The sequence below is a fragment of the Corythoichthys intestinalis genome, chromosome 15 (assembly GCF_030265065.1).
Source record: "Corythoichthys intestinalis isolate RoL2023-P3 chromosome 15, ASM3026506v1, whole genome shotgun sequence".
Lineage (NCBI taxonomy): Eukaryota > Metazoa > Chordata > Actinopteri > Syngnathiformes > Syngnathidae > Corythoichthys > Corythoichthys intestinalis.
Window position 1 is genome coordinate 32,420,974 of NC_080409.1, and position 19,386 is coordinate 32,440,359.

Here is a 19,386-nt window from a genome sequence, read left to right on the forward strand (position 1 = left end):
ATAGAATACTCAAGTAATGTGTAACATTGTGAGTAACTGCTGACAATGTATGATTGTTTTTTGTTTTTTTTTAGTTATATGAACTATTATTATACTTTGAAAAAGATGTTTATAACCTACTACATTACTACATTAAGCCAAAGATATAAAAATCAAAACAAAACATTGAATTCTGGCGAGAGAAAAAAATACAATAAAAGTAATACAGAAATGAAGCATCATTCGTTCAGAGAGCATGAGTACCCTCTAGTGGGAAAAAAAATAAAAGGATCCTATCTCCGGTTTTCAGTAGTCAATCGGTGCCAAATAATAAGGTTAAAATCCGCGCTTTTGAGTCATCATGACGGCAGCGCTATATGTCAAATACTTAAAATTTTTTGCGGAGCTTTAAAAATTCCACATTTTAGAACAGGCCGGCGTGATCATAGAACTGCAAGCTTGAGCCTGACTGGTAGAATGGAGTCATGTGATTATTGCTGTGACGTTTCATTGGTGAAACTGCTAACGCCATTGTTGGTGTCTCCTGCAAAAAAGAAAATGCAGAATAAAGAAGAAAAATGTCATGACTGGTGTAGCCCAAAGTAGCGGAGTAAGAAAAGCATTTCTTCACAAAGAAACTAAAGTCAGTAAAACGTATGGCTTAGTAAAACTACTCTTAGAGAAGTACATTTTTCTCAAAATGTTACTCAAGTAAATGTAACGCGTTACTACCCACCTCTGGTAATAAACCAAACAGTTTTTAAAAATCCGTCACAATTTCGCAAAGGTAAGGGTGTTTTAGTGGAGAAAATCAACATAGCTTCGCCGCGAAATATCCCACCACATAAAAGTTTACTGCTTTAAAATGGCCGCCGTTTATTATAATGCATTTAACAAGTAGGTCTACAGTTAAGATGTACTGTATTCAACTTAAACCACAAAAGACACAATTCATTAGGGCTGCAGCTGTTGATTATTTAAGTAGTCGATTAATCGATGAACTAGTTAGTTCGAATAATCGAGTAATCGGATAAGGAACGAAAAAGATTAAAATACCTGAGCTGAGCCTCAAACGTTAAAAAAAGATGAATAAACGAGGATCTATGTACAGCAAAAGGACAATTGGCAGACTTGCATAGCAAAAATCTGCTAGCTTAAATGCTATAAAATGCTTTTTTTTTTTTTTTTTTTTTTTTTTTTAAAAAAAAAAAAACAATGCTCCTAACAAATGGTTCGGACACACATTCCCACAAAAAAGGCTAGCTATACCTACCAAATTCAGAATGCATTAAAAAAAATTAGCTCAAACACAAACTTAGCTTATATTGGTCTTAACAGGGAGCAGCTGAATTCAGCCATGTGAAATGAGGCAAACTAGAGGCAGTGTATCCACCCAAATCAATAAAACTAAATGCAAACACTTTCAAAACAAACCATTACAACGCCAATTCAATTAAACGAATACTCAAAGCAGCGACATTTAATTCGAATCTTTTTTTCCTAATCGAATACTCGAGTTAATCGATTAATCGTTGCAGCACTACACTTCATATTTTCGGACTGTTGTTTCTGTCCTCGTCAAACATTTAGGAAAATATTCTAAGGTTAATACCATTCAACTAATCTAATCTCCCCCCCACACACACATCCAAGCAAATTAAAAATAGCTGATTTTCCAACTATGATCTCAAAACACTGACCGTAATTTTCAAACTATAAGCCGCTACTTTTCCCCCTCGTTTTGAATCCTGCGTCCTATAGTCCAGTGCGACTTATTTGTTGATTTATTTTGGTTAATAGGTAACACTTTGACAGCGGCATCATACGACTGCCATAATTATGACATTACACTATCACTGGCATTAATGAATGCTTATGACACTTGTCATTACGTGACATCCGGCAAATTATGTCACTAACTCCATTTATGTCCAGGTCAGATCTTTTACATCCATTCAAAAGTGAGACAATTTGTTGGATGACACAAAATGACATCAGAAGCATTCATTAATGCTCATGTGTCATGTCACAGTTATGACGGTCTTATGACAGTATTATGGCAACACTGTCAAATAAAGTGTTACCAAATACCATAACTGGCAATTAATGAAACTGGAACAGTAACTGAAGAAATAATTAGGACAGAAAAAGAATTTTGATTGTTAATTACATCTGTAGCGTTGCAATGCATGCTAGGAGGCATGTTGGACGACGACAGTGTGTACAGCAGGTGGTAGCAGAGGTTGACTGTCTCCTCCAAGGGAGCAGTGATGGCCAAATGAAGCTCCTTGAAGCAACGAAGCTTTGCAGCCAGTTCTTTCAAAGTTTTATGATGGTTAATTTGGTGTTATGACATCTTATAATGCCGCTGTCAAATAATGTGTTTAGTGCTGCAACGATTAACTCGAGTATTCGATTAGAAAAAAAAGATTCGGATTAAATTTTGCTGCTTCGAGTATTCATTTAATTAAAGTAGGGTTGTAATGGTTTATTTTGAAAGTGTTTGCATTGAGTTTTATTGATTTGGGTGCTTACACTGCCTACTAGTCTGCCTCAGTTCACATGGCTGAATGCAGCTGCTCCATGTTAAGACAAACATAAGTTATTGTTTGAGCTAATGTTTTTTAATGCCTTTCTAATTTAGTATATAGGTATATTTAGCCATTTTCTGTGGGAATATGTGTCAGACCCATTTGTTGATTATTGTAAAAAAAAAAACGTTAGCATTTTGTAACATTTAAGCTAGCAGACTTTTGCTATGCAAGATAGCCAATTGTTATTTTGTTGTACATAGAGCCTTATTTTTTTATGCCGTTTGAGGCTCAGTTCAGGTATTTTAGTTTTTCATGTTCCTTATCCGATTACTCGATTATTCGAACTAACTAGTTCATCGATTATTCGACTACTAAAATAATCGATAGCTGCAGCCCTAAATGTGTTACCGGTTTATATATATCCCATAATACAGCGAGGACAGCTGCGGCTTATCTATGAACAAATTCCGTTTTCGTGTCAAGTCTGGTGGGTGCCCGTTTATAGGCAGGTGCGCCTTATAGTCTGGAAATTACGGTAATCAATACTGTATACCAAGCTCGTTTTACATTACCATCAGTCATCTTCATTATTGACGTAGGTGAAGTGGAAGGATTTTTTTGTATAGCCATCTTCTTGGAAAATACAATCCACCAACAAATCAGGTATTTCTTTGTAAATACTTGACTCCACAATTAAGGAGAATCACTATGGGTGATTTTAATTTCAAGAAAACAACTTTGTTGAACACAACATAGCTTGGACAACACAAAAATAACAGTCCAAACATGGCACTTCATTTTACTGAATTCAAATAAATCTCTATAAGCATTGAATGCCACTAGTTTTTCCTTTATATTAGCCTCTTATGCAGGAAATACACTTGATTATTATTACGATGTCAAATTAGTAGAATTCATAATCAACTCCTACAGTTAATGAAAAGTCATACTAGTTTCACTGCCATTAACGGCAGTAGATGTCCAGTCCATTTGAATTGGGAGAGTAGGCAGCTATCATTGGCCAATCCAAATGTTGCATAAAAACCACATTTTTTAAATGTTGCACTCTTGATCGTATCGTGACTGTGGGGGAAAAATTGCATGTATCAACCAAACAAAAAGGCACACAGATGTTTCCAAAGGTTTTTGGCATGAAGGAGCGTCTTTTGACGAGAGCCGAGGACCAAAATTGCCTGCTTATGAAAGAGGGGCAGACAGAACCTAAAATGTCCAGACGTGGTGATCAAGATTGGCTAAATGAAAAGTCATTAGTGCAGGAAACGGATGCTCATTTTCTGCTCCACGTCCACCTTCTCCAGCACCTGTCACACATACACACACAAAAAAAAGCATTTTCTTTTACTTTAATTTGAAGTGATGCCTCAAATTATAAAAAATGACAAAATCATCATTCAATCGCTGCCAGCCCGTGTCCAAATCAAAATGGACAGGACGTCCAGTCCCGTCAATTTCAGCCAAGACTTGCCTTGATGAATTCATTGAAGGAAATGGAGCTGTCTCCGTTAGTGTCGGCTTCCTGGATGGTTCGGTCCGCGATGCTTCCGAGTTGCTCGTCAGAGATGTTTACGCCCACCATCATCCTTAACACCTAGCAGACACCCGGCCGCAAAAACACCAGCGTCAGCATCCAGCAAGTCACGCCGTGTCAGCGTCTTGCCAGGAAGAACTCAGGCAAAAATGAGGGTAATGATCAACGTGAGGGCAAAGTCTCTGCACTACCGTTACGACAGAGATGTTAAAACAAATGAGGTGATTCAACCGCGGTAACTTCCTGCTCCCTGATGCCATTTCAGCAGGAAATTTCATAAAATTAGTAAAGATTAGTAAGTAAGATTAGTAAATTTGCCTTTAAAGACAATGCTATTAGAATAAAAGTAATTTTAAATTAAAAAAAAAAACGATTCGACTCCTATTTTGAAATTATTTTTTATTACATTAAGTACACCTCTATGTTACAATATGAAAAATGTATGCTGCATTTTGATTTTTTTTTTGGTACATCAATTTCTAGATTTTAAGAATTTTTCATTTTAAATATCGAAGATTTCTGTGTGCACTCCTCGTCAAAGCCTTAGCCTGTTGTAGCACACTTGTGTCCGTATTTTTCCCCCCTAACTATTTAGTCAATCATACAGTTACAGAGTACATTTTTATAATATATTCATTAAAATAAAGTTTTCTTCTGTCTTTTTTGTTTCCCTTTTTCAAAAACTGCACAATTAAAATATTACGGATTTGACATTTTTTATTCATTACATATTTCTGCCTGATAAAAAGACTTTTCCCTAAAACTGTAGAATATTAATATCTGGAATTGTATTTTTTATTATTTTCTATTGTACAAATTCATTACCTTCCCTCTTTTAAAATGTTAAAGATGAAGCAGTGATGAAGGAGTTCGTCAATGTGCACAGCACTCACCTGGAGCAGTTCATCCCGCGATATTTTGTCATCTCTGTCCAGGTCGTAAAGACGGAAAGCAACTGAGTAGAATAGACAGAAATAAGCAATGAGTAACAATGTTTGTGTCAAAACTAAAAAAAAAAAAAAAAAAAAAAAAAAGAACCCAAAAACTAGGGGTGTACCCATCGCAATTTCCCGATTTTTGAAAAGCCTGACCTGCTCGTCTCGATTTTTGCCAACACAAATAATTTTTTTCATAAATAGTGGCATGCATCTTGAATATTCCAATCTTGTTTTGTAAATATTGAACACTACCGGTGAAGCAAGAGGGTTATTTTTAACTACACATGTGGTAGTATACAGTTGTGGTCAAAAGTTTACATACACTTGTGAAGAACATAATGTCATGGCTCTCTTGAGTTTCCGGTTATTTCTACAACTCTGATTTTTCTCCGATAGAGTGATTGGAACAGATACTTCTTTGTCACAAAAAACATGAAGTTTGGTTCTTTTATGACTTTATTATGGATTAACAGAAAAAATGATCAAATCTGCTGGGTCAAAAATATACATACATGGATCTGAAAAAGCGAATCATTGACTTGAACATGTCACTTGGAGCCATTTCAAAGCAGCTGCAGGTCCCAAGAGCAACAGTGCAAACAATTGTTTGTAAGTATAAAGTGCATGGCACTGTTTTGTCACTGCCACGATCAGGAAGAAAACGCAAGCTATCATCTGCTGCTGAGAGAAAATTGGTCAGGTGGGTGAAGATTCAACCGAGAATCACCAAAAAGCAGGTCTGCCAAGAATTAGAAGCTGCTGGAACACAGGTGTCAGTGTCCACAGTCAAGCGTGTTTTGCATCTCCATGGACTGAGAGGCTGCCGTGCAAGAAGGAAGCCCTTACTCCAAAAGCGGCACCTTAAGGCTCGACTGAAGTTTGCTGCTGATCACATGGACAAAGATAAGACCTTCTGGAGGAAAGTTCTGTGGTCAGACGAAACAAAAATCAAGCTGTTTGGCCACAATGCCCAGCAATATGTTTGGAGGAGAAAAGGTGAGGCCTTTAACCCCAAGTACACCATGCCTACCGTCAAGCACGGTGTGGGGCTGTTTTGCTGCCAATGGAACTGGTGCTTTACAGAGAGTAAATGGGATAATGAAGAAGGAGGATTACCTTCAAATTCTTCAAGATAACCTAACGTCATCAGCCCGAAGATTGGGTCTTGGGCGCAGTTGGGTGTTCCAACAGGACAATGACCCCAAACACACATCAAAAGTAGTGATGGAATGGCTAAATCAGGCTAGAATTAAGGTTTTCGATGAGGTTTTCCTGACTTAAACCCCATTGAGAACTTGTGGACAATGCTGAAGAAACAGGTCCATGTCAGAAAGCCATCAAATTTAACTGAACTGCACCAATTCTGTCAAAGATTCAACCAGAAGCTTGCCAGAAGCTTGTGGATGGCTACCAAAAGCGCCGAATTGAAGTGAAAATGGCCAAGGGACATGTTACCAAATATTAGCGCTGCTGTATCTATATTTGTGACCCAGCAGATTTGATCACTTTTTTCTGTTCACCCATAATAAAGTCATAAAAGAACCAAATTTCATGAATGTTTTTTTTGTGACAAAGAAGTATCTGTTCCAATCACTCGATCAGAGAAAAATCAGAGTTGTAGAAATAACTGGAAACTCAAGAGAGCCATGACATTATGTTCTTCACAAGTGTATGTAAACTTTTGACAACAGCTGTATATATATATATATATATATATATATATATATATATATATATATATATATATATAAACACCTTACTTTTTGCACTATAAAGCACACCTGACTATAAGCCACCACCCACCCGATATGACACTAAAACGGCATTTGTTCATAGATAAGCCGTACTGGACTATAAATTACAGCTGTCCTCACTGTATTATGGAATATTTCCACCAAAAGATATTGATTGGTAACACTTTATTTGACAGCGGCATCAAACGATTGTCATAAGACCAAATGAACCACCCTGAAGCTTTGAATCAATTGGCTGCAAAGTTTCATTGCTTCAAGAAGCTTCATTTGGCCATCAATGCTCCCTTGGGGGAGACAGTCAACCTCTGCTGCCAACTGCTGTCAACATTGTTGTTGTCCAACACGCCTCCTAGCATGCATTGCAGCATTTAGTTTCAAGTCATGTCAATAGAAAAATATCCTATTGTGTTGCTAAGACCCGTGTGCGTCCATAAGAGGTGACACGAACCTTCTTGTACTGTTTAGCCTTTATTGTTGTTGTTTTTGAGATGTTAACAGTTAGCGCCGAGCGCTAAGCTAATTAGCTAATTTGCTAATATGTATTTCATATGCAGAACGTGTAAAACCGTGATTAAGTACAGCGGTAACACTACAAACATGCAGAATAGTACAGAAATCTGTGAAAACAAAGTATATTGGTTAAAAGAAGTCTTATTTCTAAAGACACTTTGTTTCCAGAAAATGTGGAATTCATTCCACCTGTGTAAATTTTGTTGTATTGTTAAGAAAAATAAGTACTGTACTGCCTTTAAAATGGTTGTTTTTGCACTTTTTTGTAAAAAAAATTAAAATAAAAAAGCAGTTTAAGGGCAGCTTTTTGTTGTATGGACAGGTTTCCATCGTTCCTGTTGAATCATTAGGATATTTTAAATAAATAATGGACATAAATTTGTTTGGCTACTTTATTAATAAGTAATGTACAACGCATCGATAATCGCGATAACTGTGATCATAGTCAACACCGTGATCATCGTTCAATAATCAAATCGTAGCACCCTGAATAGTAATCAAATCGAATCTTGGGGTGCCTAAAATGGCACACTCCTATAACAGACCGGCAGATGTTACAATTTTAAGCATTATTTTGGGATCGGAAGCTATAAAAACACCTGTGCAAGTGCACTTATAAGCTCATATTAATGAACAGGAATGTACGCGATCAAATGCTAGTGGGCAAATGTGGCTAACTGGCATCAGACGCAATCGGCAAAGAAGGTGGATATATTCTTTTTCAGGTATTTTGATCCGTCAAAATTTATGAAATCGGCCCTCGATAAAAAAACAACGACAACAACAAAAAAAAAGGTCGCGCTCACATAAGAGCTTGTTGGTCCTGCTGTTAAGCGGCTCACTGGCACTGACGTTCTTGTTTTTCTCGCTGTCTTCAATGGGTCGGAAGTGTGCCAGCGTGCGCATGAAGCCTCGGAAGTTCACTTGGTCCTCCCTGAACAGAAAAAATATAGCACACACCAATTCTTTGGCTTCTGTGCTTAAATTTTGTGTATGTGTAAGCAAACTTTAAAATGTAAGCCTCACCCTTCTGGGAAAAAGGCATTGATGATGCGGTCACCCAAAGGATTGATGGCCAACTCTGGAATCCTCTGAAAGTCTTCTCGACTGCGGCCAGATAGAGCAATTCACGGCAATTAAATCATGTGATCAGTTTAGTTTTGGTCAAAAAAGTTAACTCAATGGCCACCTTTGATGGCAATAGACGTCCGATCCCTTCTGATTGGGAGGGAGCAAATGAAAATTCATTCAACTTGCCCGTCAGACAGAATGACGCCGGGAACCCATGGCGGGACGCTAGCTGTATGTTTGACATCCCTAGTTGAAATGAATCGGACGTCTATTTTTGTTAATGGCAGGCAATGACTTAAATACTATGAAATCCAAATAAATAAACCTTCAAGTGTTATTGGGGGCCATAATTATACTATTTGTGTTACGAATCAATTTGACATTTTATTAATTCATAATTTTAGGTATTAATATGAAATTATATCAAATGAAAAACAAAAAGCAACAACAACTATATAACTATTGCAGACCTGTTGTCCACAAATATCACATCATATTTAAGGTCATGTGGGCTACACTTGTATACCAAATCTTAGGACTGAGTCCTATGATCACGCCAGCGTGATCAATCTTGCCTGGTACACCAGACTCAATGCTGTTCCAGCTATTGAGTCTGGCGACCGTTGAGCGGATCAAAATTTTCAGGGCGGAGCAAGCCACAGCAAACACACAGCGGAGTGGACCAATCAGCGACGGGCGGACGTGACGTTGGTAAAGCGACAAGAAACTAGCACGAGCGGAGAACGGAGAAGTTTATTCAACATGGCTAGCACGAGACAGACTGCTGTCAATGACTTTTGTTGATGTGTTTTTGGTAATTTAAAACAGATTTTACCACGGATTGCAACATATTCTTGGCTCTCCCGTTCGCCATCTGTGTTATTGTGGAGACGTCACGCAAGCAATCATAATCTGATTGGACGGATGATTTCGTTCGGCTCGAGAGGCCATTAAGGAGCTAGGTCCCAGACTATTCTCACAGTGTTTGAAAAATACAGGGAGAACAGTCTGGCCGTGCCAGGCAATGATTAATCACGTCTTAAATTTACTCATCTTTAAAGCGCCTTAGAAATATACTATTTCACATATAGCGCTGCCGTCAACATTACTCAAAAGTGCAGATTTCAAACTCAGTTTTGAGAAAATATGATTATCCACCAGAGGGCAGTCATGCTCAGGGACGGCACTGTTGAACCTTCAGTTTTTGTATATTTGTCCAGTCAGAATAGCGTACCGCACGCAGGCTATTTTTAGACTGCGACGTCGCATCGCAAAGCGGAAGTAAAGCCGAAGTGGGACATTATAGACCCGCCCTCGCATAGAACCAACGTAAAAAGTGCTACTTTTCTCCGGTAATCTTTCAAAAACGAACATGCCGATCACGCATTGCTTTTTTGGAACTTGTAGAAACGACTCTAGACATTACGACACATGAAGGATGTTTCTTCATACGTTTCCGGAAACCAAAAACTCGGGAGGAAAAAATGTGAAGACCGAATCAATTTGTGCGACTTTTAACACCAGCTCGGCGAATCAATTCACGTTTCATATGCAGTAAACATTATGTTGGGTTGGCATGGTCTTTCAAAGGACAAAGAGGTAAGCCATTTTTATATTTTGAACTTATTTTTTTAGCGTAACGTTGTGCCGTACTGCTTCTGTCTGACAATGAATGACCTGAAAAGAATTACAATGGTATCTGACTGCCACTGTTACCATTTCTGTTAGTAAGGGGGAAGTGTAAATAAATTATAGGATTAAGATGTGTTATCAATGAAAAGTGTTCGTTGGCTGTCACTGAGTAGCATTTGCGATCGCTACACAAAGCAAACTAAATTACCCCCAAGAACGGTAGGAGACGTAGGACAACCAGAGGATATATAAGAAAGACAGGGCTGATGGTAAAGGATAGCTTGTTGAAACAGGAGAATGTCATTGTCAGTCGCGTCGATAAAAAAGCTAAAGCTATGCTTAGGTCGGCTCATTTTTTTGTCTTTTTCAGCCTTCGACACTAAAGCCATCTCTTTAACTTTTTATCTTTGCCAGTCAATTTGGCACCAGGCACATCATTTTCGGAGAGAATTGGTAGGTTTAGCGCTGTAAACATCTCCTTCGTACACGATTTCCATTCATTTCCTATTAGGGACAAACGCTGGCTTGTCCTTACTTAGCAACAGTAGCTAATGTCATGAATATTAATGTGCGGAAGTGACGTGTTGCTTGCGGTACGCCATTGGATTATTTTGATCTTTGATGAAGACAAATATAGTATTTACTAAGCATTTACTAAAGTTAAAAATGGATTTAAAAAAAAAAAAGGCTCAGCCCTTAAAGGTTAATATTGCCAGGTTTTTATGGGGTTAAGTTTTTTTTGTTTTTTTTTTTAACTATCAAATGTAGTCATTTGGCCTGTAAATCGTTTATATGAGCATCATCATATTTAATACTTTCATGCCAATTGTGTGTTTGTGAAGAACTTTGGGGTCTTTTGAAGATTTAGGGCTATGAGAATACACTTCAAAATAAAATGCAATAAATCCTGAGTTTCTAGAAATTTGTGTAGGGTATTTCCATGAAAAAATATATTTTTGCCATTACTCTACTCTTTTAGCTGAAAGTAACAATTATAATTGGAAAATGCCTAAACAGACGTGGACAAATGTATATGACGTAAAAGACTGAACAAAAACGGGCGTCATTGAAGGAAGTGTTCTTCCCCCATGTTGTGAATGCGCACATTACAGTCTAATCTCACTGTTGTGACAACTCATGAGTCAATATCACCACAAGGTGCCTTTATGACTTCCCCATTTCACCTGAAAACTTAAGATTTTGTTTCCTTGCAAACATAAAAATCTATTTGAGCACGACAGAAATCAGAGAATGTAAATCACTAAAATAGAATATCCGGCATATACATTTAAAAAAGTTTTTTTTTTTTTTTTTTTAAATTTGAAAATATATTTAAAAAATGGATAAAAAGTTTATTTTCAGTTTTTCCTTTTCATTGTTCTTTTAAATTAAAAATTAATCCAGTATCAAAATAGTTGTTGATTAATTTGACAATCAAATAGTCATGGCAGTCCGACTTTATACTAATTTTATATAAGACACATTGGACATAGTAACCTTGACAACATCCAACGACACATATGATGAAAATGATGTAACATAAGTGAAAATATTTATGAAGTTCAAGGTCAAATACCAACCATTTTTATTCCCAAAGCACAAAAATGACCATTTACGTGTCAATTTTAAGTGATATGAAACTTCTTGAATTGCATATTTTTGAAAAAAATATAGTGTGTATTGTAAAAATCCATAAAAGAAGAAAAAAAAAAAAAAATTACTCCAATAATGACTAATTAGAGGAGGATGACACCGGTTACCTTGATAAAGAAAGGACAAGAACAACCAAAACTTGTTGTGTCAACACACATACACGCACAACGGGTTGAACTTCAGTTAACTCGGTTTTGCCAATGTAATCATTACCCGCATGTTCATCTATTACTAACTTTAATAAAACACCTCAGAGTTAATCACAAACTGTAGAAAACAGACATTAAAACCTTTAGGACTGGGAGAACTGACATTGCGTCATCACATTTGAATGCAGCTAGCGAGCTGATTTGACATCAACGTAACTATCTGACCTGAGGGTGCCGTTCTCCCCTTTATCCAGGCTCGTAAAGCGGCTGTATAGACGAGTGATCTGGCTGTGTGAGACTGTGAAGAACAAGAAAAGCATGTTAGAACATCACGGACAAAAAGTCATACTAAAAGGTTTGCCTAGCTTATCTTTGAGTAGACGTGTTGATTACCGGTTTCAAGGTATACCATGGTATAAAAATGTCAAGGTTTCCATCTTGTAAAATTTTTCCTTCATACCGTCCCTAAGGTATTAGCTATTTTTTAGGGCTGTCAAAATTATCGCGTTAACGGGCATTAATTAATTTTTAAATTAATCACGTTAAAATATTTGACGCAATTAACGCACATGCCCCGCTCAAACAGATTAAAATGACAGAACAGTGTAATGTGCACTTGTTACTTGTGTTTTTGGGCGTTTTGTCGCCCTCTGCTGGCGCTTGGGTGCAACTGTAGGTTTCAGCACTATGCGTAATTATTGACATCAACAATGGCGAGCTACTAGTTTATTTTTGATTGAAAAGTTTACAAATTTTATTAAAACGAAAACATTAAGAGGGATTTTAATATAAAATTTCTATAACTTGTGTTAACATTCATCTTTTAAGAACTACAAGTCTTTCTATCTATTAATCGCTTTAACTCAGGGGTGTCCAAACTTTTTGCAAAGGGGGCCAGATTTGGTGTGGTAAAAATGTGGGGGGCTGACCTTGGCTGACGTCCTTTACATAGAACAATATATTTAAGCAAATTTTAGCAAGCCATTCTGTGTGTCACATTTGCTTTATTTCTCGCTGTGTATCTTCCCTATCATCTTGTCGTACATGTCAGAGTGTCTTGTTTGGTATTATCACCTCACATTGAACTTTTTAAAAACAGCTACTGTCTCTTTGCAAATCAGGCAGCCCGAGTTGTTGCGTATTTTAGTGAAGAAATAGTCCAATTTCCATCTATCCTTGAAGCGTCGGCCTTCGTAGTCAAGTTTTTTTTTGTTGACTGTCGCCATTTTAGAAAACTGGAAGTAAAGGGTCACATGGGGTAATGTTATTTAGAGTGCTGCTGCCTTTTAGCGGGTAAATGAGGAGCAGCATTTAGTGTGTAAGCTACTTCGTATGCTGGTAGTAGCACTGCAGACCAATTTATTAAGTCTGTGCGGGCCAGATGAAATTGATTTTATGACAGAGGCTGGGGGCCGGATGAAATTTGACCGCGGGCCGCATTTGGCCCCCGGGCTGGACTTTGGACATGTCTGGCTTTAACTGAATGTTGATAATGTTAATGCCATCTTGTTGGGTTATTGTTATAATAAACAAATACAGTACTTATGTACCAAATGTTGAATGTATATATCCGTCTTGTGTCTTATCTTTCCGTTCCAATAATAATTTACAGAAAAATATGGGATATTTTATAGAGGGTTTGAATTGCGATTGATTACGATTAATTAATTTTTAAGCTGTAATTAACTCGATTAAAAATTTTAATCGTTTGACAGCCCGACTATTTTTATGTCTTAAAAATGCAGGAAGAAATCCCTCGCTTGCAGCTGCAAGGCTCAACCCTCCCCCACCATTTGTTGCTCAGTGTTAGAGTCAGCTGTGCTACACGATGGCTGGGGGAGATTAAACTCCTGAACTTTTCCTCCCCATCGAAGAAAATCGCTGATATGGGAATACTTCGGCTACAGAAATGTTTCGGACGGCCACGGCCTAGAGGAGGAGGGCCAACCGACATGTAAAACATGTTTGCGAAGGTTGGCTGCCGAGGAGGCAATACCTCCAATATGATTTCGCATTTATACAAAATTAAAGGTTCGTAAACACTGTCATGAACCTTTCCCACCAGCTACGAGAGTTACCGTAATTTTCGCACTATAAGCCGCCACCCACCAAATTTGACACGAAAACGGCATTTGTTCATAGATTAGCTGTACTGGATTATAAACCGCAGCTGTCCTCATTGCATTGTAAGTGTCGGTCATAAGACCCAACGAACCACCATGAAGCTTTGAACCAAATGGCTGCAAAATTTCATTGCTTGAAGAAGATTCATTTGGCCATAACTGTTCCCTTGGGGGAGACAGTCAACATCTGCTGCCACCTGCTGTCAATACTGTTGTTGTCCAACATGCCTCCTAGCATGCATTGCAGTGCTATAGATGGAAATAATAATCAAAATTCATATTTTGTGCCAATTATTTCTTCAGTTACTGTTCCAGTTGTTTCATTAATTGCCAATTATAAAATTTGGTAACACTTTATTTGACAGTGGCGCCAAAAGACTGTCATTAGACAATCGTAATCATGACATGACACTGTTATGAGTAGGAACCTCTTGGTACCTCACGATACGATACGATTTGCGATACAAAGCTCACGATAACGACGATCTGACGATATAGCGATACAACAATTTTCGGTACATTGGTCAGGAAATCATTCTAGGATATTCTACAAAAAACTAATAAACGGAAAAACAAGCTTCTGCTGTGAATTGGAATGAGTTTATCTCAGGGAGACGTCCAATCCATTTGAACTGGGAGGGTGGCAGTGAATGAACGACTCCTACTTCAAACGGATTGAACGTCTATGGCTCTCAGTGGCAGCCAATGCCAAGCCAAGAGTAATTTTGGGCCATTTAAGGTCATTTACCTGTTGATTTTCAGTTACTTCCGGTTGATTTTGGGGTATTTTATGGGTCACTTGGTGTTTATTTTGTGTTACAGAACAGGAAGTGACCTGGGAATCACCCAAATGAATAGGCAATGACTCAAACTCAACAGGAAATGACCTGTAAAAGCCCTAAAATGAAAAGCAAGTGACCTGTAAAGCCCCGAAAATCAGACCGAATGACTGTGAATGCTCTGGTTTTGAATGAACAAATCGTTCCCAGTCTAAATGGATTGGGCGTCGAGCACCGTCAATGGCAGCCTTTTTTTTTTTTTTTTTTTAAATTGACACCTTTTCAAAACGATATCTCGATCCTTGACAGGAGCATATCGATAACCTAATATCACCATTTCGATATTTTGTCACACTCCTAGTTATGAGCATTGATGAATGCTTATAACAGATGTCAGTCATTTAGTGTTATCCGGCAAATTATCTCGCTTTGAATGAATGCAAATGATCTGAGCTGGACATCAATGGAGTTAGTGACATAATGTGCAAGATGACACTTAATGACATCTGTCATAAACAATCAGTAATGCCAATGATAGTGTCATGTCATAATTATGACTGTCTTATGACAGTCTTATGACGCGGCTGCCAAATAAAGTATTACCTATTAACCCAAATAAATATACAAATAAGCCGCACTGGACTATAAGCCGCAGGATTCAAAACGAAGGAAAGAAGTATTGGTTTATAGTCCGAAAATCACGGTAACTCCAGCGAGTTTAGTGTGTCTAGCGGTGGTAAAACGTGTTTTTTTTCTCTCTGGCGACTGTGTTGATAAAGAGAATGTGTGTGTATAATGTAAACATGATACGGGCCATAAACACATGCTTTTTATGGAAGATAATTCATTTTTGTTCTGATGGTAAGAACGTTGAGCTGCGGCTTTGAGTTTACGATCACCAAAAGGATAGCACTTATTTAATTTTATTTAGGATATTTCAGTTATTTTATGCATTTATTTTAGCTTAAATTATACTTATGTTCCAATTTCCTAATATGTTTTGAAAAATAAAAATCCTGTTCAATGGAAAAAAATATTTTTTTAGTGCTGTCAAATTTATCGCGTTAAAGGGCGGTAGATAATTTTTAAAATTAATCACGTTAAAATATTTGATGCATTTAACGCATGTGCGGAATGACCCACTCATGCATTGCCTCAAACTTAACTATTGATGCGAAACTTAACTATTGATGCGAGCAACGTAGGGAAGACTGACAAGAGACGATCTATTTCTTAACACGCTTTGTTGAACACACAGAACATATACCATTCGCAGCCACCACTGACAGTCATGGTTGCCCAACTTCCCATCATGCATTTGTGCGGAACAGTTAAGTCGCTACAGTATAATTTAGTGAAAGCACAACAAAAATAATATTCCCATCTCTCAAAAAAATAATGTTCATGAAAAGAAAAGCGCTCAATGCAAAGATAATTCCCCACATTCCCAATCAAAATAGCTATGCAAAATACACAAAAACTTACTCAGACTTTGCCTTGGCTAGATCTCTAATTAATTTAAAACTCACTGCTGACACCTTGGAGTGTATTTCAATCACTACCTTACGTACTTAAAGACACTGTGGAAGAACGACAGGGAGCCCATGTGACGTCCCACTCGGCGACTTCAACAATGGCGAGCTATTAGTTTATTTTTTGATAGAAAATTTTACAAATTTTATTAAAACGGAAACATTATGAAGGATTAATATAAAATTACAATAACTTGTATTCAAATTGCGGCGGCACGGTGGCTGAGTGGTTAGCACGTCTGCCTCACAGTTCTAAGATCAAGGGTTCAATCCCGGGCTTCGGCCTTCCTGTGTGGAGTTTGCATGTTCTCCCCGTGCCTGCGTGGGTTTCCTCCGGGAACTCAGGTTTCCTCCCACATCCCAAAAACATGCATGGTAGGCTGATTGAACACTCTAAATTTCCGTAGGTATGAGTGTTTGCGTGAATGGTTGTATGTCTCCTTGTGCCCTGCAATTGGCTGGCAACCAGTTCAGGGTGTCCCCTGCCTACTGCCCCGAGTTAGCTGGGATAGGCTCCGGCACCTCCGCGACCCTCGTGAGGAAAAAGCGGCATGGAAAATGAATGAATGAATGAATGTATTCAAATTATCTTTTAAGAACTACAAGTCCTTCTATCCGTGGATCCCTTTACCAAAAAGAATGTTAATGCCATCTTGTGGATTTATTGTTATAATAAACAAATACAGGACTTATGTACAGTATGTTGAATGTTTATGTCTGTCTTGTGTCTTATCTTTCCATTCCAACAATAATTTACAGAAAAATATGGCATATTTTAGAGATGGTTTGAATTGTGATTAATTACTATTAATTAATTTTTAAGCTGTGATTAACTCGATTAAAAATTTTAATCGTTTGACAGCCCTAATTTTTTTCAAACCCAGATATCTCCAAGCAACACATTTTAGAGCTGTAATCATAATACCGTGATACCATGAAACATGATATTTTTGCTTAAAGTTTTCATACTGTCAGAATCTCATACTGGCACATGCCTACAAAGCCCTTGACTAAAATAAATAAAAGGAAATAGAAAAAAAAATATAGAAAATTAAAAATAATAATCCAATATTAAAGTAAAAAAAAAAAAAAGAAAAAACAAAACAAAACAAAAAAACAATACTGTAAAGATAGTACTTTTTTCAGAACATTTAAAACATTAAAGAAAATATAAATAATACGATGGAATAACAAATTCAAATGGATTGGACGCCTACTTGTGACAAGCTCATTTAAATTCACAGCAGAAGGATGAAAAGATTCACATGATTAGACGTCTATCGTCGTCAATGGCAGTCAAAGTTGAATGTAAATTCGGGCTTTAAGAGAATAAAAATGGCATATTAAATTACGCTGATCGCCTTTGTTATGATTGTTAGTAACATTACCAGGCTGAAGGTTTCCCCACCAGGAAGTGCACGTGACGTCATGGTATTATGATCAGAAATAATAAATCACACGCCCGTTATACAGCACTACTGGAAGCCATAAAATATGGATTTTATTAAGGAAATAACAATTCCTCTGATTAGATCAGACTCTGAAGTTTAGCTATTTTTTTCATTTGGAATCCTATGAGGAAAAAAAAAACAAAACTTACAGCCTGTTTCTTTCTTGATTTCCTCAATTTCCTCCTCGCGGAGTAACGTGGACGCCCGGGATCCCATAACGGAGTTCGGAGCTTGCAAACAGAACCGAACCGGGTCACGTCAAACTTAGCCCCCCTCCCCAAAAAAGCTACCCTTGAGCAGCTAGCACAACAGCTGACTAGCTCGCTGCCCGCCGTGAGGAAGACTTAAGTCTCGGGGGAGTTTAGGACACTTTAAAGTCCGCCCCGTGTAGGGAAAAAAACTAGTTAGTCATCTGTTTTAAAGTTAACTTAAGCGAAAGCGATGCTGTCTTCTCCTCTGGTGAAGAAAGACGAGTTTCGGTCTTTTTATCTTTCGCCTTGATCGAGTGGGCGGGGCTACGGTGTTGGAAAAGGTAGCCGTGTGTGTGCCTGAATAAAAGAGGAAAAAGGTACCGTGTTATATGCCTTGTTAAAATTATGTTATTTAGACATCAAATAAAATTTAAAAAATTATAAGAACTTAGAATTTGTTTTCAATGTGATAATGCTTATGGGGAAATTTTTTCATGCATAAGTGTATACATACATATGGCGGAAAACAGGTGATTTTAAGTTCCGCTCTAAGACCCCCAATTTGGCCAAATTTCGAAATTCTCCAATATGCACGTGTGATACATCATTGGAAAGCTTAAAATCTCAACTTTCTGGGGGAAGAAAAATTTTGAACAGGAGGGCATTTTTTTTTTTTTTTTTTTTAAATAAGTTTTTTAAACAGCAAAACCCTAACTGGAGGCGAGAGCACGCGAGAGCAGAATTAAAGACACCACGATTTTAACAAGATATTATCACGTACATACCTTGTTTCGATCCAAAAACTCCATGTAGCATGGATCACCGAGTGTCAAGACACAGTTGTGAATGGCCACAGCCGGATTTTATGGGTGAAACATGGTGATATAACAAGGGTCTTGATGCAGAAATCGCAGACAACAAGGAGTGGTTGAGATGTTCTTTTTCATATAATGACCCTTTTAAACGTTATTTTTCAATTCTCCTTTGTTTGGATCGATTATTTATCATCTAAGATATCGGGGAAAATGTCACAGTAACAAAAAAAATACAATTAAACGATAGTTATGTGGTAGATATCCTTGACTTTTTTACCCCAATTTTTCATTGTGACGTCATTTGTTTAAAAGTGTAAAATATTAGAGGGAATAATTTTTCAAGTTTTTTTTTTTATTTTTATAAACTAAATATTAGACATCAATGAATGATTCTAAGCTAAAAATGACAGACATTTCGAATAATAAATACGATTACTTACCTTCTTTTTATGGCTAGGTTGAAACAAAAGCGGTTGCGCGATGTCTGTAAACGGGGGTTTTCAGGGTAAAACAGACAAAATAAAAGTAGTTCGGAGCCTTAGCGAGCCATAAATCTGCTATGGCAGCATATAGACATATTGTTCTGTCAAACACAACAGTTCTTTTGGCTTAAAATACATCAGTTTATTTTAAAGAGGGTTGCAAAAGCAGAAACTGCTGTTTCAGTCTTGTGTTTTCTGCCATATACAGTATATATACACACACACACACACACACACACATATA

At 37.4% G+C, this 19,386-nt stretch overlaps 1 protein-coding gene across 1 annotated transcript; it reads right to left on the reverse strand.

Moving 5' to 3' along the window:
* Window positions 1-3,286: 3,286 nt before the first annotated feature.
* Window positions 3,287-18,180, reverse strand: chp1 (calcineurin-like EF-hand protein 1). Its single transcript, XM_057858954.1, has 7 exons — window positions 17,804-18,180; window positions 11,995-12,067; window positions 8,291-8,371; window positions 8,071-8,198; window positions 4,956-5,017; window positions 4,000-4,122; window positions 3,287-3,835 (listed from the first exon to the last, which is right to left on the reverse strand). The coding sequence occupies exons 1-7, from the start codon at window positions 17,868-17,870 to the stop codon at window positions 3,782-3,784; spliced, it is 588 nt and encodes a 195-aa protein (XP_057714937.1). The 5' UTR covers window positions 17,871-18,180; the 3' UTR covers window positions 3,287-3,781.
* Between the last annotated feature and the right edge of the window lie 1,206 nt (window positions 18,181-19,386).